We start from the raw sequence: 26473 nt of genomic DNA, 5'->3' as shown, positions 1-26473 counted from the left end.
TCGCCAGCACAGAATAAGAAGCAGGTTTGGCTGGGTGAGGTGGCTGACACTTGTAATCCCAGCACTTTGGGAGGCTGAGGAGGGAAGATCGCTTGAGCCTAGGAGTTCAAGATCAGCCAGGGCAACAGTGGTGAGGCCTGATTTCTGCTAAACAAAAAAAAGTAGCCAGGCCTGTAGTCCCAGCTACTTGAGTGGTTGAGGTGAGAGGATCACTTAAAAAACCAGAGAGATAGAGGCTGCAGTGAGCTATGATTGTACCACCACGCTCCAGCCTGGGCACAGAGACCCTGTCTTAGTAAAACAAAAGACAGGTGCTTAGCCCGGCACTTTGGGAGGCTGAGGTGGGTGGATCACAAGGTCAGGAGTTCAAGATCAGCCTGACCAACATGGTGAAACCCCTTCTCTACTAAAAATACAAAAATTAGCTAGGTGCAGTGGCACGTGCCTGTAATCTCAGCTACTCAGGAGGCTGAGGCAAGAGAACCGCTTAAACTGGGAGGCGGAGGTTGTGGTGAGCCGAGATTGTGTCACTGCACTCCAGCCTGGGTGACAGAGTGAGACTCCATCCCCCCTCTCCCTGCCCCTCAAACAAAAAAAAAAAAAAAAGAAAGAAAGTTGTGTGGAGAGAATACTGAGTTCAACTTCAGAAACGTTAACTTTGACACAGCCTTCAGAAACAGATTAGATCACCCAGGAAGGGAAAAAAAAATCTGTAACTCAAAAGCAGATGTTAGGAATAAACATCAAGATTTCGGAATCATTCGGACAGAAAGGTAACAGTTAAAAGAATAACGGGACTCCAGGAGACCGTGTGCAGTGGGGTGAGAAGGAGTCACGTGGGCATCTGGAAGAACTTTCCTGTATGAGGAGCTAGAGAGGAACGGGGTTGATGAAGAAAGATGCACAGTGGGAGTAGGAGCAGGAAAACTATGAAAGAATGAAAGACAGGGGTGTCAGTGAAGAGGTAAGAAGAAAGATCAAGGAGGATGAAGATGGAAAAGGCGTGAGGGACTCTTCAGGCTCCAAAGGGGCGGAAGTCAGTCTCCAGGGGACTGGGGAGTGAACGGGAGTGGAGAGGAGGGCACTGGGTGGAACTGGCTCTTGCCAAAACAGTGCTTTCCAGCACAGCACATGCACCATGTGCCACTCGAGATGGTTTGAGGTGGTTCACAGATAAACAATTGTTGCCTCTGTCACTGTGTTATCTGCACTGATGGTATAAAAGCCATGGAGGGAAAGCTCGCTGGCAGCTTAGCAAAGTCAAGGCAGCAAGCAGTGATCCCAAACCACGCTAGCAGTCCAAGTGTTCTTTACCATCATACACTTGCAGTCAGAATTAGGACTGTATCAAATGTCAGCCCTCCAGTTCATGCTGTGTGTCAGGAAATGAAATTTATGAATGAACCACTTCTGCTGCTGAACAACAGCTGGCCTGAGAAAAGCACGTGGTGAGCTGTGAGCTGAAATGTCTTTTTCATGGAACAACATTTTTATTTGAAATAATACCTGATATATACACTACCATTATTCCAAATTGAGTATGTGGCAAACAGTTTCTAAAAAATAAAGTGTGTCTGTCACATTAAGGGAAACAACTGACAGTATTTGTTGCCAATGATAAAATCTGAACTCTCAAACTAGTATCTGCCACTGTGAGGCTGACATAATTCCCAATACTTTTAAAGATGTTTCTGATGACTTCAGTGTTGACATTAATGAATTATTTTATGACATTGTTTGATAAAATCTGTCACCATTGGGAAGATCTATGAAGGTCAGTGAAATGATAAGTTTTAAAATGACCAGTGCATGTTACGAAATCATGCATGGGGTATAAGAGTCACTCAAAATCAAAGACAACCCATGGATTTTAATGTAACAGAGTACAAAAGGTTCACTGACCTGGTTTCAGAGTCCCCACTGGAACTAATCTTTAAGACACTGCCATGCATTGTGTTCTGATGTAGTATCAAGGAAGAAAATTATCTGAAAATATTATTAAAATACTCCCCCTGCTTCCAACTACATATCTATGTAAAGGCTGGATTTTTCTTTCTTCCTTACTAGACTGTGAACTCAAGGGCTGGATTTTCTTTCTGTGCTTCAATCAAAACATTTCCCAACAGACTAAATGCAGACGGAGATTCAAGAATTCAACTGGCCTCTATTAGGTGAGACATTGAAGAGGTTTGCAAAGATGTAAAACAATGCATGTTTTAAAATTTAGAAGATGTACTTGTTTTTCATTAAAAACATTATTAACTTTAACACATAAGTGTATTATTTTTAAATATTAATTTATGGCTGGGCACGGTGGCTCACGCCTGTAATCCCAGCACTTTGGGATGCTGAGGCAGGTGGATCACCTGAGGTCAGGAGTTCAAGACCAACATGGCCAACATGCCGAAACCCTTTCTCTCTTAAAAATATAAAAAATTAGCCGGGCATGGTGGCGCATGCCTGTAATCCCAGCTACAGCTACTCGGGAGGCCGAGGCAGGAGAATCGCTTGAACCCAGGAGGCAGAGGTTGCAGTGAGCCAAGATCATGCCACTGCACTCCAGCCTGGGCAATAAGAGTGAAACTCTGTCTCAATAATTTATAAACCAATTTTTTTAAAAAAACTTGTTTTGATTTCTATGTGTTGATACATATAACCCACATAAACAGAAGTTCTTGGGGTCTTCAATATTTTTTATAAGTATAATGGGGTCCTAGGACCAAAATGTCTAGAAGTTTGGAAAGAAAGAGATGGTAACAAGTAAAGAGATGGTTATCAATGGTAATTGTAACAACAGCTAATCTGAATTGAATATAGGCACTCTTCTAAGCACTCATAAAATATTAATTCATTGACCTTCATATAAACTCTATGAAGGATCAGCAATACTTAGAAGAGGTTGCTATTTTTAGTGCCAATTTTTTTTCTTTTTTTTTTTTTTGAGATGGAGCCTTGCTGTGTCGCCCAGGCTGGAGCGCAGTGGTGCAATCTCAGCTCACTGCAACCTCTGCCTCCCGGGTTCAAGCAATTCTCCTGCCGCAGCCTCCTGAGTAGCTGGGATTACAGGCGTCCACCACCACGTCAGGCTAAGTTTTGTATTTTTAGTAGAGATGGGGTTTCATCATCTTGGCCACACTGGTCTTGAACTCCTGACCTTGTGATCCATCCGCCTTGGCCTCCCAAAGTGCTGGGATTACAGGTGTGAGCCACCTCGCCTGGCTTTTTAGCACCATTTTAGAGATGAGGAGAATAAACCACAGGAAAACGTAAGTAGGTCATCCAAAGGCATACAGTTTTTAAATGGAGAAGGATTTGAGTTTGGGAAGTCTGAACACAGAACCTATGTTCTTTGTCACAAGTGTGTTAGAATGAAAGACAGCTTCGTCTATTTGAAGTGGAAGAAGGAAAAACTAAGTTGTGAGAAATAATTTTGTAACAGTCTTAAGAGTATGATTAATTTTCAAGAGAAGATAAAAACTAAGCATAGAGAGAATACAGTTATGTTAACATATAAGAAATAATAGAACTTCCAATATTTAAAATATTAACCATCTATTAAGTGTTCAACTGAATAAAGCTTATAAGATAAAGAGTTCTTTGAGTTACTTACTCTGAAAAATAATCCATAAACTGCTGAGGATTTTCTGAAGCCAGCAATAGTTGTCTCTGATGAGATTCGGACATACAATGACACTTAAAGCCATTCTATAAAAAATGTAAAAGTAATAAATTCTGATTTAGGTCATCAAAATGGGCTCTAAATAGAAGTATTTAGTTAAAACCCAAAAAGTCTGCTCTTTGATGATAAATTAAAAAATAATCAAATCACTAGCTGTAACTACTCTATCAGGTTTTCAAAAAAATTTTTTATGGAGTTGAGCTTTCAACTCTGCTAATCAAAGAATAATCCTTGCGATCAAAGAGACAGCAAAAGACTGCTGTAGAAAACAGACATTAATAAGAAATATACCAGGCACAGAAACAGAAGAGATATTCCAGTTTTTAAACTTAAGTTAACCAATTCTTATTGAGCACCTACTTTATACAAAGTGTCAGACAAGTGCTTAAAAGAGTAAAATGGGTCATTAGTGAATTTCCAACACAGAAACTACTTTCGCTCACTTTCCTCTACTTCAGCTCATTATCCAAAAGACATTGCTGCATATTATATTAACCTTGTTAAACATCTGTACCTTCTTAAAATGACTGGAGAAAAACATGCAAGTTTTGACTTAGTATCTCCTCTCCTTCATATTTGAACCTCATTCTTCACTAGTAATAGAAACGAAAAATGTGCCTTTCTTCTATTCCCTATCTCTAACTGAAGCACAATCACCCAAGCCAGGAAACCAGATAACATCCTAGATTCCTTCCTCTCTTTTTTTTTTTTTTTTTTTTTTTGAGACGGAGTTTCGCTTTTTTTGCCCAGGCTGGAGTGCAATGGCGCGATCTCAGCTCACCACAACCTCTGCCTCCTGGGTTCAAGTGATTCTCCTGCCTCAGCCTCTCGAGTAGCTGGGATTACAGGCATGCGTCACCATGCCTGGCTAATTTTTGTATTTTTAGTAGAGACGGGGTTTCTCCATGTTGGTCTGGCTGGTTTTGAACTCCCGACCTCAGGTGATCCACCCGCCTCGGCCTCCCAAAGTGCTGGGATTACAGGCGTGAACCACCGCGCCCGGCCCCTTCTCTTTCTACCTTCAATTTAATAGGAAGTCTATTCAGCTTCTTAATAACCCATATCCAGTCCCTCTGTTCAATCTCACTGACACTGTCCAGATTTCCACACTCGATTTTGCTTCAAACAGTTTCCTAATCTTTAGATCATGGACTTCTTACAATTTTTGCCTCATCTGTGCCCTATAAGAATCACAGTTATTATTTAAATTTATTTTAAAAAGAAACTTGGTATCAGCCTCATAAATAAAAAAAAAAAAGTATCACTTTCTATAAACTAAGAAAAAATAAAGTGAACAAACGATAAAGTTATGAAATCCTAGAAACCCAGGAGTAGATGGGGGGGGATACACTGGCTCTGACCTTCACTCTCTTCAGTCTTCCAGTATCAGCAGATAGAAGATGGGGAAGCGAAACCGTAGGGGTCACCTATCTCCCTCTCCCAGCCCACCTCCTAGGTAGGGAATTCCGGGCAATGAATAGATCTGAGGACAAATAGACACAGAAACACCGCGGGGGCCTTACTCTGAAAATTGATAATTACAAAAAAGAATTAATCCTTTACTCCTTCCCCATAAAAATTGCATCTCAGTATAACATTTAAGGATGGCCAGACACAGTGGCTCATGCCTGTAATCCCAGCACTTTAGGAGGCCAAGGCAGGAGGATTGTGTGAGCCTCCGAGTTCAAGACCAACCTGAGCAACACAACGAGACCTTCATCTCCACAAAATATTTTTTGAAAATTAGCCAGGCATGGGTGGTATGTGCCGATAGTCCCAGCTACTTGAGAGGCTGAGGCAGGAGGATTGCTTGAGCCCAGGAGTTAGAGGATGCCGTGAGCTGTGATAGAGCCACTGTACTCCAGTCTGACCAAGAGTAAGACCCTGTCTCAAAAAGAAAACAATAAGTTTAAGGATAACCAAATAGCCTTAGTGGATGAGCAAAAGCTCATTTGTACAAAAGCATGGCAGCCAATCATAAATGTTAAAAAAAATTAGAAAAATAACCTCTTTGACATTCCTAATAAAATAACTGACTCAGGCAAGGATGCTAAAACACACAGGTAAAAGGATAATGGGAAACTAGATATATAGGCAGGATTTCTAAGCATTGCCCCAATACTCACTTGCTCTTACAAGGGGGAAAATATTACTTTCTAATATTATTTACAAGCTGTCACCTTCACTCAATTTAAGTACTACCAAACATTATTGGCTTCCTTATGTGATGCTATATGAAATATACAAGATCACCTATAACGAATACTATAGGCTGGGCATGGTGGCTTGAACCTGTAATCCCAGCACTTTGGGAGGCCGAGGCAGGAGGGCTGCTTGCGTTCAGGAGCTTGAGACCAGCCTGGGCAACATGGTGAGACCCTATCTCAAAACAAATAAAAAAGTTCATTAGGCATGGGTGGCATGTACCTGTGGTCCCAGCTATTTGAGAGGCTGAGGCAGGAGAAGGATTGCTTGAGCTGGGAAGGTCAAGATTGCAGTGAGCCATGATCGTGCCACTGTACTCCAGCCTGGGCTACCGATTGAGACCTTGTCTCAAAAAAAAAAACAAAAACAAAAACAAAAACAAAAAAACCCCAAAAAACAAAAAAAACTATATTCCTCCCCACAAGTGTTTAACCTGAAATTAATCTATCAAGATCACCTACAAAGTATTCTTTCTCCCCAAAATGTTTAACCTAACCCAATCAAAGCTTTTAGATATAATTTCCAGTTGACAGAAACTATGAGTTAGAAGGCAAAAGACAATCAGAGGAAACAAGTCAACACATATGGGATGTTATAGGACAACAGCCTGGCCTCCTCTCTTCAACAAGTCAATGTCAAGAAAAAGAAGGCTGGGCACGGTGGCTCACGCCTGTAATCCCAGCACTTTGGGAGGCCGAGGCAGGTGAATCACCTGAGGACAGGAGTTTGAGACCAGCCTGGCCAACATGGCAAAACCTTGCCTCTACCAAAATACAAACATTAGCCAGGCGTGGTGCCAGGTGACTGTAATCCCATCGACTTGGGAGGCTGAGGCATGAGAATCACTTGAACCCGGGGGGCAGAGGCTGCAGTGAGTGAGATCGCATCACTGCATTCCAGCCTGTGAGACAGGCAAGTCTCTGTCTGGAAAAAAAAAAAGAAAAAGGGGTGGAGAGAAAATGGGTTATATTCTAAATTCAGAATATAGAGAGAATTAAATTTGGAGAAAACTAAAAGTCCTAATAACTCAGAGCACAGATAACTTTTTGGGCAGTTAAACTATTTTGTGAGATTTTATAATGGTGAATACATATCATTATGCATTTGTCAAAACCCATAGGATATAAAACACCAACAGTGAACCCTAATGTAAACTATGGATTCTGGATGATACTGATGTGTCAATGTAGTTTCATCCACGGTAACAAATATAACAGCCTGTTGCAGGATGCTGATAATGAGGGAGACTCGGGGGGTGGGGGTCCTAATAACCAAATCTGTAACAGTCCATGACTTTTGATTGAATCTTGATTTCAAGAAGCAGTTGGAGGACAACTGAGGAAGTGTGAATGTGTATTAAAGAGGAACTTCTATTAATTTTGTTATGTTGATTACATATATTGTGGTTATATAGAAAAGAATCCTGAAATTTTAGAGATGTCTATTTAAGTATTTAGAGGTGAAATATCTTGATATTGGTAATTTACTTTAAAATATTTTTTATAAATTAAACATGGCAAGATTACTTAAAGTGTTAAGTCTGGGTGTTACTGACTGCATGTTTGCGTCCCCCCCAAAGTTCATATGTTGAACCCTAACCCCCAAGGGGATGGCATTAGGAGGTGGGCCTTTGGAGGTGACCGGGTTTAGATGAGGTCACAAGGGTAGAGCCTGCATGATGAACAGGGTGGGACCCTATCTTAAAAAAAAAAAAAAAAAAAAGAGGAAGAGAAGTGTCTACTAGAGCTTGCTCTATCTGCTTTGTGAGGATAGAGGCAGTTTCTGCAAACCAAGAAGAGGACCCTCACTAGAATCTGACCATGCCAGCACCTTGATCTTGAATTTCCCAGCCCCCGAAACTGTGAGAAATAAATTTCTGTCATTTAAACCACCCAATCTATTGCACTTTATATGGCAGTCCAAGCAGACTAAGACATTAGATAATGGATATACAGGTATTCATTAATAGAACTAAAGAGAATAACTGTATCAATGTTAGTCAGTATGAGTCCCACCTAAAATATCTCTTCCTTCACTTGTAGAAACACTGGATTAGATTATTCCAGTTGCCTCAGTGTTCTTCCACCCTTACCCAATCCAGTCCGATCTTCGGAGAAAATTATGATCACATCGCTAGCCTGCACAGCATTCCATCAACCACCTCTTTAATGGGGAAAAGCGTAAATTCCATAGTGCAGCATATAAGGCTTTTCAAGATCTGCCCAGACTCCTTGAGCCACTCTATATATACTTCACTCATTTAAAACTCAACGACAATCCTACAAGTAGGTGAAATTATTATTCCCTCTTTAGAGATAAGTAAAGGAGAATATAAGTAAATAACTTGACCAAGACCACATGGTTGGTAAGTGGCCCAGCTTGACTTTAAATTTTGACAGTCTGATATATCCATAAACCAGATAAATCCATAATCTTAACCACAGTATTATTCAGTGCCCGGTACAGTGTAGGTTCTCAATAAATGCTTGCTAGATGAGTTGTGTGGAAGAGCTTAGCTCTCCTTTTTCAACTGATCCCAAAAGAGGTGTGAATCCTAACCACCCTGTTTCTCTTAAGAGCCAAGTCAAGTCAGAGCTGATGACTGTTACTGGCATTGCCCGGGCATCTAGTATTGCAGTATCCCCGCCCCTGTGAGGGCTGCAAAACCTTTTCTGATGTCGTTTCTTTGATGGTGGGGATCGGAACTAGGGAGGAATGAGGGGTCGCAGAACACAGGCTGCCCGCTGGCCCCGCGGGCTGCGGGGAGGGACGGCTCTAGTGCGCTGAGTAGTTGACTCGCCCAGTGCAGACCTCAGAAGCCTCACGACCCGGATCCCAGGAGCCCCGGCCCCGCGCCCTCAGTCCCGCGTCCAGGACCTGATCCTGGATTCCCAGGGGCCCTCCTGGGAAGACGGGGCCACTCCGGGCCCACTCACCTCGTCCCGGCACTGCTTCTGGCACATCTGGCAATACCAGCGTAGCTTCTGCAGGCCCTTGGACTTGATCCTGTTGGCGATAGCCTTGGGAGTAAGAAAATCCGACTTCCCCATGGCGACCACGGCAGCGGTCACTTTCTGGACCCTAGTGCCCAGCAAGCCGGAAACGGAACTTGGCTGGCGGCGGTGGGCGGGACAAATCCCAGCTGAGAGGCGAAAAGAGGTGGGGCCTGGGAAGACTGGGTTGCAACGCTCGCGAGACGCCCCTCGCCGTAGCGCGAGGAAACGAGACTGAAGGAGAGAGCGAGGTGGGAGGGGCGCGCTAGGAGGCTTCTGCGCATGCGCGCTGAGGCCTGCCTGACCGACCTTCAGCAGGGTTGGGGCTACCATGTTCTCTCGCGCGGGCGTAGCTGGGCTGTCGGCCTGGACCTTGCAGCCTCAATGGTATGGCAACTTGCGGGAAGATCGGCAGGACCGCAAGGGATGGAAGAGCTTGGGCACGGGGCAGGGAGGAGGAGATGGGCGCAGGAGCAGATCTGGGGTCGCAGGGCCTGACTGGGCCCCTGGCCCCTCGGAAGCGCCGGGTAGCGGGGGCTGCAGGAAGCGGCTCCGAGGCCGGCGAGGCGTGCGCAGGGCCCGGCACCGACGGAGCAAGGTCCCGCCCGGTCCCCTGAGGCCGGAGGGCCACCTGGGACCTCGGGACTGCGGCCTGAGTCCAAATTGACGTCTGGGCGGTCTTGAGTTCCCTCAGCTAATCCACACTTCCTGAGCTTCCACTGCGAGCCAGGCCCCCAGTCGCAGGGCCCGCGAGGTGTCGGGAGCCTGAGCGATAGCCCAGGGGAAATGTTAAGTTGTGCTTTTTGTCCTTGACGCCCTTTGAAACCCTCCAGTGCTGGACACAGTGACCCTTTAAGATTCGATCGAGTCAGAGAGCGCGGCCGTCGAGCACCTCCCGTGTTGCAGACACTTTGCTGGTTGCTGGAACAGCAAAGGCAAACATCCTAGATGCCCCTGAGGGTGGTCTTGGTGCAGAAGGGACCGTACAGATCTGTCTGAGGGCGGGGAAGGGAAGGACACCTAGCACTGCCTTGAAACCACTTGCTGAAACTGTAACCCTGCAAGGTCATGAAATTGCCCCAAGGTCCTAGGGGGAGGAGGTCGGTGGGCTTTAAGTGGTATTTGTTAACTGAGGTGCAGCTAAGTGGTCCCACGAGCCTCGAGAATTTTAAACATTAGTTCCAGGTGGGGGGACCTGGGCTGGGGGAATGCATATTAGAAGGCCTGGGAATGGGCAAGTAAAAGTTGGTTTGTGGGTGGTGCTGTTGAATTTTGAAGCTTGACAGAATCTGGAAGAATTTCAGACACGCTGCTAAGGGGATTATAGGCTGTGTGGTAGCAATTCCCTGCTCTAAACAGTATGGAGGATTTCTAAGGCGCTACAGTTTTTTGCATCCTAATTTATATTGAAGCGTCCATAAAACATTAATTGAAATAAATACGTTTTGCATTAAGCAAATAACTGATAGTAATATACGAGATTTTCAGAATGAAATCTGATGTGAATTAGCCACATAGAATTTTTGGTAGCTTGGCCTTAGAAGTCAGATTTTTTTTCTCTAATACGGAAAAATAAATTCATGGGAATTAAAAGGTCACTGTAGTTGGATTCTGAGTTGTATAGATTGCCCCACTTGTTAACTAACCACTCAGCAGACGTTAGCTGAGTGCTTGCACTGCACCCGGTGGTACTTGGAAGGTGCCAAAATGTGATGGTGAACAAATAGATAAGGTCTCCGTCAGCTTCCTGGAACAGTGCCTGGCATGCAGTGGTGCTCTGCGAACATCAGCTCTCCTGTCCTTACCTTCTTGCCACGCATTAATGTTATCTGTCAGTATTTTTAGAACCTTAGTTTAGTTTCTAAGTTGATCTTTTAAAAAATGGGAAGAGTTTCTTAAGCAAAGACAATATTTTACAAAAAATTTTAGAAATATCTTTTTTAAAAGCACTTGTAAGATAATTTGAAGCTCTTTTAGTAAAGGATCGTTTTAAATAAGCGCTCTCAGTTGGAGACAACCACTGTTAGGAGCTGAAATCGGAACCTCAATCAGCATATAAAGGTCCTAATCCTGACCTTAATCCCTTTGGAATATTGGTTTTAAGTCATCAATCAACAGTGTTCCACTATGAAAGCATATTCTGTCCTCTTCTTTTCACTTATTCCTTCACTCCTGGTGCTTAATGTCTTTCCTGCCTCTTCTGCCATTTCTCTTCCCATTAATTATAACTGCCTTTTGAATTCAGAAATTAAAACCACTCCACAGAATTAATTTGGAAGGGGAAAAAAATACCTTTGCCTTAACGAACCATGAAGAGGCATATTTCCACGCTTCTGTCTTGATTACTGGAAGTTTTTTAAAGTACAATTTGTTAGTGTTTTAGTTTTCATTTTCAGAGAGGTTACCATACTAACATAAATTAAACATTAGTCTTAAATTCACAGTGGTTATTTTAATAGTTGTTAGGATATCAGCAAAATACCCTTTTTGAAAATTAAACCTTTTTTTTTTAAAGTAGCATTTAAGAAAATGGAAATAAAAATTTGGAGAGAAAGAGTCCCTGATTTTACTGAATTCAAATCTGGGAAAAACATATTTCTATGTCTTAGAGTTCAGTAGTCTCTAAAATGGAACTGTTCTATAATAACGTGTCAGTAGTCATAAACTACATATACCGAAAAGAGATGGCATTTCAGGAGAGAAAAGACAAATTGTCATCAGAGACCATAAGGGCAGATATTTACTAGTAAATGTAAAAAATGTTAGGCAGCAGAGTGTAGTACTGTATACAAAGAGAGACTCTGTAGCCAGCCCTGAAGGGCTCCATTCAGATGGCAGGGATTGAATTCTGATTGCCACTTAGCAGCTCTGTGACCTTGTGCGGGTTACTTAGTGTCTGTCCCACCAGTTCCTCATCTGTCAAATATATGCAGTAAAAGTGCACAATTCAGTGGGTTAGTGTGAGGATTAGAGTATTTGCAAAGCATGTAGGACAGTGGGAGAAATGCTGATAGGGATCCAAATGCTGTATATCATTACATAAATGAAGAGTTTAAGTACAGTTTCTACATCAAATGTAATGTAAGAAAGATTGCTTGGACTTGCCAAAAGAGGAAAAGAAGATGCAGTCGCGGGCCAGGCGCAGTGGCTCACGCCTGTAATCCCCGCACTTTGAAAGGCTGAGGCGGGAGGATCACGAGGTCAAGAGATAGAGACCATAGTGGCCAACATGGTGAAACCCTGTCTCTACTAAAAACACAAAAATTAGCCAGACGTGTTGGTACGTGCCTGAAATCCCAGCTACTCGGGAGGCTGAGACAGGAGAATCGCTTGAACCCAGGAAGCGGAGGTTGCAGTGAGCTGAGATCGTGCCACTGCACTCCAGCCTGGTGACAGAGAGAGACTCTATCTCAAAAAAAAAAAAAAAAAAAAGATGATGCAGTCCGGAGTGTGGGTTAGAGAAGTGTGAAGGAATCAGTTTTTGCTGGTGGCAGGTGATGGACTTTTACACATTTAATATCAGAATTAGAAGTACTTCATAATTTTCTTTTCCTTAAGAATTAGCCAATGTTGCTTTCTTTTTAAGTTTTTATATATCTTAATATACTCCTTAAAAATCTCTCAAATTGTAGTTTCTTGGAAGGGTGTCATTCCTGACTCCCTCCTCCCCTGCCTTCATCAGCTGTTGTAACAGTGCTGTGGGATCATGGTAGATAGTGGTAATCCACAGTGCATTTGATTCTCCCTCCGCTGTGTTTCTTAGTCTCCGGAGGATGTCAGGACGTGCAATGATTCAGAGCTTTATCTCTTCATTTGCAAAAAATGTATATTTAGTAAAGGAAGCTATCCCTAAAGAGAGTTCAATTAGCTCATCACTGTTCTTACTCAAATTGTACCTAAAAATTAAAGTAGTAACATAGACATCTTCAGAATTAAATGAAAGCTAAACATGAGAGTGCTTTAAAACACATGAAATTAGGGCAAGTGCATAGCATTATCACAGAAGATGCTACCTCTTCATACCTCTAACTTGGAGTACTTAAGGAAACCAAAACATTCTGTCTTTGTCCAAATATGGTATGCAATTCAAATTTGTTCCATACGGTATTCTCTGACCAGAAACTTGTGTCAGTTCAATTAAAGTGTCTGCCTAAAACCATAATATCCAAGTGTGACTTGTTATAACCAATAAATTTTGTGTTCAGGGAGAAAAGTCATTACTACACCAAAAAAGGAAGGTTGGCCAAAAACTGGTATTACTTTTTAAGTGTGATTATGAAAAGCTGTTGCCAGTAGAACAGTCATGGCAGGTAGTTTGTGCTCTGAAATAACAGAGCTTGTCAGGATTTGCCAGCTTTTATCTTTTCCTTTACTAGATTTTTTTTTTTTTTTTTTTGAGACAGAATCTCGCTCTGTCGCCCAGGCTGGAGTGCAGTGGCGCGATCTCGGCTCACTGCAAGCTCCATCTCCCAGGTTCACGCCATTCTCCTGCCTCAGCCTCCCAAGTAGCTGGGACTACAGGTGCCCGCCACCACGCCCAGCTAGTTTTTTGTATTTTTTAGTAGAGACGGGGTTTCACTGTGTTAGCCATGATGGTCTCGATCTCCTGACCTCGTGATCCTCCTGTCTCGGCCTCCCAAAGTAGTAGATTCATTCTTCAAACCAAACCTAATATTTTTCGTGCTGAAGTGGGAGAATCACCTGAGCCCAGGAAGTTGAGACCGCAGGGAGCCATGGTCACGCCACTGCACTCTAGCCTGGGTGAGGGGAGTGAGACCCTGTCTTCAAACCCCAAAAAACAAAGATCCACTCTTTGTTATACAGTTCGATGGATTTGGGCAAATGTTTAATGACATGTATCCACCATTACAATATCATACTGAAGAGCTTCACTCCCCTAAAAATTCCCTCCTCTACTCCCCCAAACCCTGACCACCGCTTCTCTCAACTATTGCTGGATCGTCACCTTTTCTGGCATGTCGTATAGCCAGAATCATACAGGATTTGGTCTTTTTCAGACTGCCCTCTCTCCCTTAGCACTATGCACGTAAGGTTTCTCCAGGCCTTTTTATGACTTAATAGCTCTTTTGTAGTTTTGGTGAATAATGGTCCATTGTATGGATGTATCAGAGTTAGATCCATTCATTCATGTATCAAAGGACATCTGGGTTGCTTCCAACTTTTGGCATCATGAATGAAGCTGCTTTACATGCTCATGTGTAGATTTTATGTGAACGTAACTTTTCATCTCAGTTGGGTCAATACTGATTGCTGAATCATGAGTTAAGACTAGGTTTAGCTTTGTAAAAAACTGCCAGAACATCTTCCCAAGTGGCTGTGTACTATTTTACTTTCCTGCCAGTAATCAGTGAGAGTTCCTTTTGTTCCACATCCTTATCATCGTTTGGTGGTCAGTTTTTTGGGTTTTATCCATTCTTGCAGGTGTGTAGTGATATTTTACTGTTTTAACTTGCAGTGTTCTAATGATGTGATACTGAGCATTATATGTGCTTTTTACCATCTGTTTTTTTTTTTTTTTTTTTTTGGGGGGGGGGGTACAGAGTCTTGCTGTGTTGCCCAGGCTGGAATGCATTGGCGCCATCTCTGCTCACCACAACCTCTGCTTCCCGGGTTCAAGTGATTCTCCTGCCTCAGCCTCCCAAGTAGCTGGGATTACAGGCGCGTACCACCATGCCCAGCTCATTTTTTGTATTTTTAGTAGAGACGGGGTTTTACCATGTTGGTCAGGCTGGTCTCGGAACTCCTGACCTCGTGATCCGCCCGCCTCGGCCTCCCAAAGTGCTGGGATTATATGAACGACTGCACTCGGCCCTGCCATCTCTTTATCTTCTTTGGTGAAGTCTCTAGATCTTTTGCCCATTTTTTAATTTGGGTTGTTTTTTCTCTTATTGCATTTTAAGAGTTGTTTGTTTTGGTTACAAGTCCTTTATCAGAGATAGTTTTAGAAATACTTTCTCCCAGCCCGTGGATTGACTTTTCATTCTCTTTACAGTATTTTTCACAGGACAGAAGTTTTAAATTTCAATAAAGCCCAAATTAATTTTTTCTGTCATGGATGATGCTTTTGGTGTTGTATTTAAAAACTCATTGCCAAACCCAAGGCACCTGGATTGTCTCCTGTGGTATCTTCTAGAAGTTTTACAGTTTGGCAGTTTATATTTAGGCCTGTGATTAATTTTAAGTTAATTTTTATGAAATTTGTGAGGTCATTGTACAGATTAGTATTTTTGCATATAAGTGTCCAGTTGTGCCAGTACCATTTGTTTGTTAGAATATCCTTTTTTCCTTTAATTGTTTTTGCTTCTTTATTACTGTAACTTTAGAGGAAGTCTTGAAGTCAGGTAGTGTTAGTCCTGACAATATTGCTTGGCTTTTCTAGGTCTTTGGCCATCCCGTATAACCTTGAAAATCAGTTTATTGATATCCACAAAGTAACCTGTTGAGATTTTAGTGGATTTTTAAAATTGTAAAACACATGTAACATGAAGTTTATAATTTTAACCATATAATTGTGTGCGGGCATTTTTAACTTCATACTCAAGTAGTTCAGGGCTGCTGTAGAGGAATGCAACTAGCTTTTTATGTACACTAACCTTATATCCTGCAACCTTGTCATAATGCTTATCGGCTCTAGGAGGGGTTATTTTTATTCTTTGGGATTTTCTACATAGATAAGCATGTCATCTATGAACAAAAACAGTTTTATTCCTTCCCTTCAAATCTCTATGCCTCTTATTTTCTTGTCTTACTGCATTAGCTAAGACTTCAAGTATGATACTGAAGAAGAGTGATGAGTGGGGATTTCCTTGTCTTGTTCCCAATCTTATGGGGAAAGCTCCTGGCCTCTCCCATTAAGTCAAGGTTTTTGTATTTTGTGTTTTAGCAGGTTGAAGAAGTTCTCTATTCCTAGTTTGCTGAGAGACTTTATCATGAATGGGTGTTAGATTTTGTTGGATGCTTTTTCTGCACCTATTGATTGTATGCTTTTTTCTTCTTTAACCTGTTGACGTAACCTGTTGGTGTATTGATTTTTAAATATTGAACCAGCTTTGCATACCTGGAGTCAGTCCCACTTAGTGACAGTGTATAATTATTTTTAATACATTGTTGGATTTGATTTGCTAATACACCGTTGAGGATTTTTGCATCTAATCTATGCTCATGAGCGATATTAGTCACCGTCCACCGAGGTCATTCAATTAGAGAAACCTTAAATCATTCTTATTGTTTTCCTTTCTACTATGAATGTACATGTGAAGAAGTTAAATGCTCGCAAATCTAATCTCCTATTGCTTTGCTGGCATCTTTGTCCAGGTTCTTGAGGTCTCTCGTGAGGCTGCGGCAGCCTATGTCCCCATGTTTTCAATGTTCATCAAAACTCCAACCTCATTTTACCCTTGTCACTGCCATCTGAGATACTTTGCTGAAATACTAAACTGATTTGTGAGCTTATAAACATTCATTTCCCTACTAACCTACAAATAAGATTTAAACTGATTTGCTTTTTTTAATATTTAAAAATATTAATTATTTAAAGTAACAAACCCAGCTCATGTCTCCAGCTTCCCCTTCTCCATTTCTCACTCTTTCCTGAACATGAATCCTCTTAAAATGACATCCCGTTCCTGAGAATCCCCTCCTTAGGTCCCTCCTTTGTGAACACATTTACTTGTTGCTCAATTCTCCAGTGTAGCTTTGCCTGAAAACACAGGCACTTTGTATGGATTTGAAGGCAGGAGGATAATTTCATATTTTTTAGCATGTCTTCTCCCATTCGGGCAGGAATTCTCTCATATTCATCTTTCACCAACGTTTCATTTAAGTCTAATCATTTTGACTTCTGCACATTAGCATTTCAATTTTAAAGACTTGAAAAAATACTAAATTTTATGTAAATGTAATTTTTCATGAACCTTGTTTATGAGGTAATAATATGTCAGAGACCATGTCATGTTTACCAGTGCCTGGAATGTAGAGCAGCTTGGCAGATGTTTATTGAGCTGAATTGAAAAAGTTGAGAATCAGTTGATATAAACTACTTTTACACGTGTGGTCATGTTCGACTACATCATTGACTCTAAGTGTTGCTGGAAGAGGTTGCTGTGAACTAAGGAAGTTTTTAGAGTGGCTGGCCTTGACTTGAAGCATAGTTGGGCAGCTTAACAAGGGGAGGGGCTTTTCTGTTATGGAAACAACATAAGCAAAGATATGGAGGTGGGAGTAGAACATGTGGGAGTCAGTAGAGCATGTTGACTTCAGGGAAGGTGGTGTTAGAGACAGGCCAAATGAAAGGAGGCCTTCAATACAGGGATTCGCGCCACTACTAAGGAATTGAAATATATGTCTATTCATATACATTCTGAGTCCTGTATTTGATAGATTGCTTCTTTATGGGATATTCTTTAAATAAATGTATTAACTCTGAAAGTTGTTCTTGTGTAACGGAACTATTTTTCAAAAAACTGAAACAATTTTAAAACTTTTATCCTCAGGATTCAAGTTCGAAATATGGCAACTTTGAAAGATAGTAAGTATGTTGTTTGTTTCAATATGTGAATTAAGAAAAACTAAATTTTGACAAATACAAATACTGTCAAAAATACACTGCTTTAGCCCATTGTATATTTGATCAAAACTGACCAAATGGATTTCCATTGTATGTTTGGGACGCTGGACTTGTTCTGAAAAGACCAGTAAGAAAGGACACATGAGAAAGCTGTGTTCTGTTGTCTGTAGAATGATCGTGACGTAACTAGAAAAAGCTATACCAGTGTGGGTGTGGGTGGGTGTACGTGTGGGGAGGGGTAAATAATGTTATGGAATTATATATAAATAATGTTACGGAATATGTGGTTAAGGCAATTTTCAATACCATTTAATGTTTTAAATGTATATTATTGTCTTATGTTGCCATTTGCTTGTCCTAAGTAGTAGCTAGTCTTGCCTTCCTTTTATTAGTACTATTAAGACTGGTTTAGCATCATGCTGTTTATTGTTTATCTAAGTGCTCATTATTCTGCCTTGGACTTAGACAGATATTTCAATAAATTCACAATGAAGTTAGACGGTAATTCCTTTGTCTTAACACAGTACTTCTGTTTTTCAGTTACCAGGAGACTAAAGTCCATCAAAAACATCCAGAAAATTACCAAGTCTATGAAAATGGTAGCAGCAGCAAAATATGCCCGAGCTGAGAGAGAGCTGAAACCAGCTCGAATATATGGATTGGGATCTTTGGGTAAGGGAAGAGTGTAATTCACAAATTAGGAAGAACTGTTTAACACAAAGAAGACTACTGATGACCTGTATCTAGAGCTTACAGTGATGTCAAGCCTATTCGAGTACTTGACATGTACTTATTTTTCATCTATATCCACCTGACACATAACGATAACAACCCATGCAGGTAGGAACTGTTAGAATCCCTGCTTTCCAGTGAGAAAAACTGAAGCACATGGAAGTTAAGTAACTTGCCTAAGATCACATATAAAAGGATGAAGAGCCTCTATTTGGACCTATGTGGTTTGGTGTCAGAGCTTGTGTATTTGTTAACCATTATACGTGACCATGTTAACTTTTAAAATATTCTGAAATTTTCCCGGTTACTAAGTATACCATCAGAAGAACTTGGAAACCATGCATTAGGTGCAAGGGCTTAATTTCATCCTATGACCTTGTAGTGTGGCATTTTAGGACTGCAGTGGGGGCAGGTAGGGGGCATTGCAGTGGAGAGCTGACTGGGTGGTCATGGATATGACTCTTGATGGTGTTGTGAGACGAATCCGAATGATGTTGAAGCAGGAAAAGCAGCTGAGAACCTTCATTTTCAAGATACTTAATCACCATTCTTATCTTTTCAAAAGCATGAAGACATTTTTCCTTCAGAAATTTATGTAATCCATCCTTAATTAGTCTTCTTAATGGAAAAGAGATACGGCAGTTTAAAAAGAATTTATATTGTGTTTTTAAATGCTTTTATACTTATTTGATTATGAATTTATCTTGGAAATAAAATTGTAAAGAGCTGGAAATGGGAAAGAAGTTTCTATTTTAACTTGTAATTACATTGTTTCTCTTACCTTTTTTATGATCATGCTATCTTATCCAGAATTGAGGGTATCTAAAAGAATTTTTAACTTAAGGAAGATTTATGCAAATTTGGTAGTAAAGAAAATCATGCAGTGAACCCCCTATTTATCTACCAAATCTTCAATAATCTCAGCTTACAGCTGTCCTTTGTTTTTGTGTGTGTGTGTGTGTGTTGTTTTTTGTTTGTTTTGTTTTTTGTTTTTTTTGAGATGGAGTCTTACTCTGTTGCCCAGACTAGCGTGCAATGGCACAATCTCAGCTCACTACAACCTCCACCTCCCACGCTCAAGCGATTCTCCTGCCTCAGCCTCCCCAGTAGCTAGGATTAACAGCCCCGCCACCACACCTGGCTAATTTTTGTATTTTTAATAGAAATGGGGTTTCACTATGTTGGCCAGGCTGGTCTCAAACTCCCGACCTCAGGTGATCCACTCACTTCGGCCTCCCAAAGTGCTGGGATTACAGGCATGAGCCACCGCTCCTGGCCTCAACTTACAGCTGTCCTAAGAACACTTGCTTATACTAGGCAGTTGCCAGCTAAATGTAAATGCATATTTTGAAAATAACCAACTGCTTTGTAAATTGGATATTTACTGTATTTAGTGTAAACTGCATATAAAACTTACTGCTTTTGTTTGTTTTTAAGCTTTGTATGAAAAAGCTGATATCAAGGTTCCTGAAGACAAGAAGAAACACCTCCTTATTGGTGTGTCCTCAGATCGAGGACTGTGTGGTGCTATTCATTCCTCCATTGCTAAACAGATGAAAAGTGAGGTTGCTACGCTAACAGCAGCTGGGAAAGAAGTTATGCTTGTTGGAATTGGTGACAAAATCAGAGGCATACTTTATAGGTAATTTAAATATATATTGTTTATTTTCATAAAGGTGCAAGCATGAATAAATCTTCTCGCAGAAGTTTTGACAAACTCTGAAATCCTTCGTCGATAGTTTAATTAAACAAGGTATATTCTTCAGGGCCTTTTTTGGTATACTCACAGGGAGGTGTTCGTTTCCTTTTTTTTTTTTCCAGGATATATTGGAACATTTCTGTTTTCCTTCCCCTGTTTTCTACCTTTGCTTCTTCATCTGGATCATAAGTTGAGTGCCATGTGAATATCAAAAGCTATCAGCATTCAGCCAAATGAGGCATCTGAGGAGCTGTTGCAGCCTGGAAATGTTAGCAATAGTTCATTAGGATTAGAAGGAGAGGAATAAAGGCAAAACGAATATAAAACAAGACAGACCTCATTTTTAGTTCTTAGTTCTTTGCAGGTGCTGAGGGAAAGGAATTATGATAGTGTGTGGAACAACTCAGGAAATCACCACCACCCACACCCCAAAAGACCTGATCCATGGTGACGATGTTTTCTCCTGCCCGTCCCCTGTGCTCTTTCAGAAGTGTTGTTAAACTAGCTATGTGAGCTCTTGCTTTTCTTATAGGACTCATTCTGACCAGTTTCTGGTGGCATTCAAAGAAGTGGGAAGAAAGCCCCCCACATTTGGAGATGCGTCAGTCATTGCCCTTGAATTACTAAATTCTGGATATGAATTTGATGAAGGCTCCATCATCTTTAATCGATTCAGGCAAGGAAGATTTAGAAATCAAAGCTTTTTTTATGTTCATGTTTTTGTTCATATTTTGAAATAACAGTTTAAAAATTACTTTGAGATTTACATTTGTTTTTGTCAATTCTAGGTCTGTCATCTCCTATAAGACAGAAGAAAAGCCCATCTTTTCCCTTAATACCGTTGCAAGTGCTGGTGAGTAGTTTTTCTACTGCATATGTTTTTTGACATGTAGAATGAAGAGATTTGTCCATTAAGGCAGACAGTGTCAAGATGTGTAGTGGTAGCAATAGCGCTATAGCAAATGATTTGGGGCTTTTTTTTTTTTTTTTTTGACAGAGTCTCACTGTGTCACCCAGGCTAAAGTGCAATGGCATGATCTTGGCTCACTGCAACCTCCGCCTCTCGGGTTCAAGCAATTGTCCTGCCTCAGCCTCCCAAGTAGCTGGGATTACAGGTGCATGCCACCACCACACCTGGCTAATTTTTGTATTTTTAGTAGAGTTAGGGTTTCACCATGTTGGCCAGGGTGGTCTTGAACTCCTGCCCTCAAGTGATCCACCTGCCTTAGCCTCCCAAAATGCTGGGATGACAGGTGTGAGCCACTGTGCCCTGCCGATCTGGGGCTGTTGAAGTGCCATCTCTTGACTTCCATGATACTTAATTCAGTCATTGTTCGATAATTCCTGCTCTATTCCGTCATTAATTGAACAAATTGGTATCTATTAAGGTTCATCATTAGATTTTTTGTCCTCAAGGATTGAAGAGTGTAGCTAGAAACTGGCTTTGCAATTCATGTTTGGGACCTCTGACTACAATACAACAGAAGCTCTAGAATAGAGAGTTGAACAGTGTTCACAACTAATTTACACTGACCGACCCAATTCTCTTGTTTTATTGCTGGAAGAAAGTCGTCATTGATCATTGAAGCATCCTGGAATAATATTCTAGAACTGATTTTAGTTTCCTAAGGCTTTTTCCCCTTGTATATACCATCTATTTTCATCTATTTTCTAATACTTCATTTATTTGCAAGTATGTACTTTACATGTTAATGTTTCTGAAATTGAGATGGCTCTACCAGCCAATGGAGTATCATTTGTAATAGAGTACATTTTTTTCTCTCTTAATGAGAAATAAAGTAGGTGTTACAACCAGTACCATTTTCAGTTTGATGAAATATAGTACTGTTTCACCACTTGACCCCAATGAATGAATGTTGAAATGTACTACTAAATTGCTACAACATTAAAACTACAATTCATATCAGTTTCTAGTTCTCCCCCTCTTTCATGTGCTTAGAAAGGTTTTCCCTCTCTCATTTTCCAGATTGATACATTCAGATTTCTTCAGTAATCAAATGACTAAGTTGGAATTATTGCACAGGTTGAGTATCCCTTGTGTAAATGCTTAGGACCAGAAATGTTTGGTATTTCAGAATATTTTCATATTTATAATGCAGTATCTTGGGGGTGGGACCCGAGTCTGTACACCTTATACACATAGCCTGAAGGCAGTTTTATGCAATGTTTTAAATAATTTTCTGCATGAAACAAAGTTTTGAATGTACCCCATCACACAAGGTCAGGTTTGGGATTTTTCACTTGTGGCATCATGTCAGTGCTCAAAATGTTTCAGATTTTGGAGCACTTCAGATTTTAGACTTTGGTATTTGGGATGCTCAACCTGTATTACACTATATTGGTTTCAATTCATTCTTTTTTTTTTTTTTTTTTAATTGGAAAAAGCATTGAGTGCTTGCTGGCTTTGTAACAGGCACATGCTAATGCTGTCCAGAGGGCCTCATAATCATGAAATGTAGTACAGTTATTTCAAATGTTGACTTAATTTTTCTAAAGTTATATGGAGTAGAATATCGAATGCTTTATTTACACATTATATTTTGCTAAAAATATGCTATCTATAGTGTGGAAATAGATGAAATTATTAGAACAGATTCATTTACTTTATCTTACATTAATTTCTGCTCTGTAATTATAAAGGAGTTTTACACTGAAAAGCTGTTTTTGATGAATTAGTATTCTGTATAACTTCAAAGAAACTGATCACTTGTTTTAACAGAGAGCATGAGTATCTACGATGATATTGATGCTGATGTGCTACAAAATTACCAAGAATACAATCTGGCCAACATCATCTACTACTCTCTGAAGGAGTCCAGCACTAGTGAGCAGAGTGCCAGGATGACAGCCATGGACAATGCCAGCAAGAATGCTTGTAAGTACACAATAAGGATGGTGCCAGCAGGAATGCTTGTGAGCACACAGTGAATCTCAGCTGAGAGGAGTCCATTGCCGAGAGTAGCATCAACAACATTAACTTAATATTCCTCTACCTGTAGGAAAGTATATCTTGATAGGTAGTTGATTTGCAAGTACTGTGAAAAGGTATCCTATGGAAGATGTAAAAATATCTTCATAACATTTTTTGAGAGGCCAATTTTGTTATCCAAAAATCTCTTATTTTTAAATTAAGCAACAAAAGTTAGTTAACAAGTTATTCTTCTCTAGTTTCAGATTTTTTGTGCAATCTTTTTGTTTTGTTTGTAGCTGAGATGATTGACAAATTGACATTGACATTCAACCGTACCCGCCAAGCTGTCATCACAAAAGAATTGATTGAAATTATCTCTGGTGCTGCGGCTCTGTAAGTAATTGTAGATTGTTGCCTTCAGAGAATTTTTTTTTTCCTCTTGCTGTGTCTGCTTGTTTGGATGCTTAAAAGTTTTTGTTTTTGTCTTTTGAAGTTGAAATGACTCATTGCTGAATCTTGCATCCTAACTCTTACGCTATGAAGATGTGGTAAAAATGGGATCTCTTTGGTTTATTTTTATTGTTTCAGCTGGAAACACTCGGGCTTAGTTTTCACTTTTCTTTTTTTTTTTTTTTTGAGACGGAGTCTCACTGTGTCTCCCAGGCTGGAGTGCAGTGGCGCGATCTCGGCTCACTGCAAGCTCCGCCCCCCGGGTTCACGCCATTCTCCCGCCTCAGCCTCCCAAGTAGCTGGGACTACAGGCGCCCGCTACCGCGCCCGGCTAGTTTTTTGTATTTTTAGTAGAGACGGGGTTTCACCATGTTAGCCGGGATAGTCTCGATCTCCTGACCTTGTGATCCACCCGCCTCGGCCTCCCAAAGTGCTGGGATTACAGGCTTGAGCCACCGCGCCCGGCAGTTTTCACTTTTCTAAAGCATTAGGAATGGGATGTGGACAATTCAGTATCATTTATGAAATCTTTTTTTGGAATTTAAACAATTGTAAGCTTTCTGAGTTACAGGGCTAGTTTCAGATTTGGTTTTACATAAATCTATAAACCATTTCATGTTGGGAAGGTCCAGGAATTTTTTAATCATTATGTTTTCTATATCAGTACCAAAAGATAGTATAGCCATCCCTCAGTATCTGCAAGTGATTGGTTCCAGAACTCCCTCTCACCTCCCCCAGGATACCAAAATCTGAAGATGCTCAAGTCCCTGATATAAAATAGCACAGTAGTGCATATAACAAATGCACATCCTCTCATATACTTTTAATCATCTCTAGTTATAATGCTATGTAAATTGTTGTTGTATTGGTTTTTATTTTTATTATTTTATCGTTATTTTTGTCTTTTTTCCAAATATTTTCATCAGCTTTGGTTGAATCCATGGATACTGAGGGCCAACTATATACTGCTTTCCTCAAGAAAATTTCTTAGTTGTTGAAAAACTTTAATGTTTATGAAAAAAAGGTTAAGACAATGGGAATTTCAAAAAGTTATTAAGTTGAATACCCACTATGTGCACAGTACAGTGCTAGACACAGTGTTAAGGATGTGATTCTCTCTTTTAAGGCACTTATAGTCTAATAGGGTAAGAAACATACAAGTAATTGTGATTAGATAAAAATGGTGGTAAGTTCTTTTTGACTCGTTCCTTCTTACCTCCTACTAATCAGTTACCATGCTAAGTTTCACCTTCTATCTCTTGAATCTTTCCCCTTCTTTATGCCCATTTAATGCAGATCCTTGTCATTTCTCTCCTGAGTTCAAAAAGGTAATTATTTGAGTGCCCCTTAAGTGTCAGGCCCTGTGCTAGACACTGAGAATATAGTGGTAACAATATTTGTCTTAACAGTAAAGACAGACACCAAATAAGAAATCACAGCAGAACAGAGGTTACTAAACTGTGGCCTGGAGCCAAGAATGGTTTCTACATTTTTAAAGAGTTATAAGAAAAAAGTATCTATAGTGTGGAAATAGATGAAATTATTAGAATCACTTGAACCCGGGAGGAGGTTGCCGTGAGCTGAGATCACACCATTGCACTCCAGCCTGGGCAACAGAACAAGACTCCGTCTCAACACCACCAAAAAAACCTCTAAATATATTGTGTTAATTTATATAAAAATTATAATTTAAATTAGTATGTTCATAGTCTTGCCTACTTGCATGAGCATGTTTTTATTGCTTCTAACCTGGATTGAAATCTGTGACTTTTTATAACAGTCATTGAGTCTGTTTTAAAATAATCTTGTGGTAAGTATTTTTGCATGATATACTCAAGGCATCAAGTTTAAAAACTGACTTTTTTTCATGGGAAAGCATATGTGATTAACTAGCATGGATTGCTTCTTAACCTGCTTGTTTTGTGTTTCTTTTTCTTCTAATATAATAACCAGGGATTAATGAAAATCAAGCTCCATCCTCAGACAAGAGGTAAAGTTCACACATTCTTCCCATGTCTGCTCAGAAAAGAAACCTATTCAGATATGAGTGAAGCTAATTTAGTAATCCTAGAAGTGTCCTCTGAGAGATTTAGATGAATGGGCCACTTTATAGTAGCAGCCAACTCACAGGAGCACCTGGGCAACGCTAGTGGACTTTTTCTGTAGTGAGTGTGTAGATCATAGAAAATGTAGATATAAGGAAATAAACTTTGAGGATAGAGAATTAACATTATTTTGAGATGTTATATTTAGGTGGTGAAGAGTGGTGGTTGTCACACTTTATGGTCTCAGGACCCTGTAGTGTCTGATTGATTTCGCAGAAGCCAGCTAGATTTTCATCTCTCTCTATTCATTTTGTTGTGATGTCATGGATCATGTGGCCTCTGGGAAACGCTACTGTATACTCGAGAATGAGAATAAAACAGGCAAAGTAACATTATTATAGACATAGTTTTGCCCTCATGAACCCCATGAAAGGTTCCCCAGACCAAAATGTGAGAATCACTGGTATAGAGTAACACTTTATTGTGTAAATTCAGTTCTCTGTACCCCACTTAAATAGGTATTAATATTATCTCTTGACATCATTATTTTCCCAAAAAATGCTGTTTGATTTTTTTACTTGTTCTGTACTTTGTTTTTCAGGTAAAGAAGGAAAATTCAGCCAGTTGATTTTGTTTTTAGCATACTGCTGTCTTTGTCCGAAGAAACTGTTCCTCCATTATTTGAATTACTGAAGACGGCAAGATATTTGTAAATTATCTTACAATAAACAACTTAAAATCATTGTTTTTCTTATATATAAGAACATTAGATATAGTTTTCGAAATGGGATGATACTAAAACATTTAAAAATATTAACATGCTACTATTAAAATTTTTTAGTAGAAGATAATTTAAGAGGTTCTTTTGATTTGATGGTGCTCCACTGACCTTAAAATGTCTAGCCTCTGTGGGGACAAGGTAGAGGGAAAGCACTGCAGCCACAACCTCAGCCCGGTTCTATGCCTTATTACAGCCTTGAACAGTCAACAAGGCGGGGCGTGGTGGCTCATGCCTGTAATCCCAGCACTTTGGGAGACGGAGACTCAAGGTGGATCACTTGAGGTCAGGAATTTGAGACTAGCCTGGCCAACATGGTGAAACCCCGTTTCTACTAAAAACAAACAAATACAAAAATGGCACACACCTGTAA

The 26473-nt window shown here is 40.4% G+C and overlaps 2 protein-coding genes across 4 annotated transcripts in view; one reads left to right on the top strand and one right to left on the bottom strand.

The window, feature by feature from the left end:
- The window catches only part of KIN (Kin17 DNA and RNA binding protein), a 35349-nt gene extending 26303 nt beyond the window's left edge, over window positions 1–9046 (bottom strand). The window contains exons 1-2 of one of the 2 annotated variants that reach the window (XM_021943034.2): window positions 8821–9046; window positions 3611–3705 (exon numbers count right to left, since the gene is read on the bottom strand). In XM_021943034.2, coding sequence (XP_021798726.2) covers window positions 3611–3705; window positions 8821–8934 — 209 coding nt within the window. In that variant the 5' untranslated portion in view covers window positions 8935–9046. The remainder of the gene's footprint in view (window positions 1–3610; window positions 3706–8820) is intronic. The other variant, XM_003903371.5, reaches the window with a different exon arrangement.
- Window positions 9047–9104: 58 nt separating this feature from the next.
- ATP5F1C (ATP synthase F1 subunit gamma) lies at window positions 9105–26064 on the top strand. Of its 2 annotated transcripts, XM_003903373.4 has the most exons (10): window positions 9110–9264; window positions 17391–17425; window positions 18005–18136; window positions 19634–19838; window positions 20428–20571; window positions 20684–20748; window positions 22636–22791; window positions 23124–23220; window positions 25231–25267; window positions 25924–26064. In XM_003903373.4, exons 1-9 carry the CDS (start codon window positions 9209–9211, stop codon window positions 25235–25237), a joined length of 897 nt encoding a protein of 298 aa, XP_003903422.1. In that variant the 5' UTR covers window positions 9110–9208; the 3' UTR covers window positions 25238–25267; window positions 25924–26064. The 2 variants fall into 2 exon arrangements, with proteins under 2 accessions (XP_003903423.1, XP_003903422.1); XM_003903374.3 differs by lacking the exon at window positions 25231–25267 and having other exon boundaries at window positions 9105–9264.
- Window positions 26065–26473: the final 409 nt, after the last annotated feature.

This window comes from Papio anubis, chromosome 11 (assembly GCF_008728515.1).
Source record: "Papio anubis isolate 15944 chromosome 11, Panubis1.0, whole genome shotgun sequence".
Taxonomy (NCBI): Eukaryota; Metazoa; Chordata; class Mammalia; order Primates; family Cercopithecidae; genus Papio; species Papio anubis.
Note: the sequence above shows the minus strand (reverse complement) of the source record. Positions and strands in the feature narration are given on the sequence as shown.

Coding starts and splice junctions, on each gene's coding strand:
- ATP5F1C (XM_003903373.4), top strand. CDS start 9,209: ATGTTCTCTCGCGCGGGCGTAGCTGGGCTGTCGGCCTGGACCTTGCAG. Junction 19,839..20,427: donor ATCAGAGGCATACTTTATAG/GTAATTTAAATA, acceptor CTTTTCTTATAG/GACTCATTCTGACCAGTTTC. Junction 20,572..20,683: donor ATCATCTTTAATCGATTCAG/GCAAGGAAGATT, acceptor TGTCAATTCTAG/GTCTGTCATCTCCTATAAGA.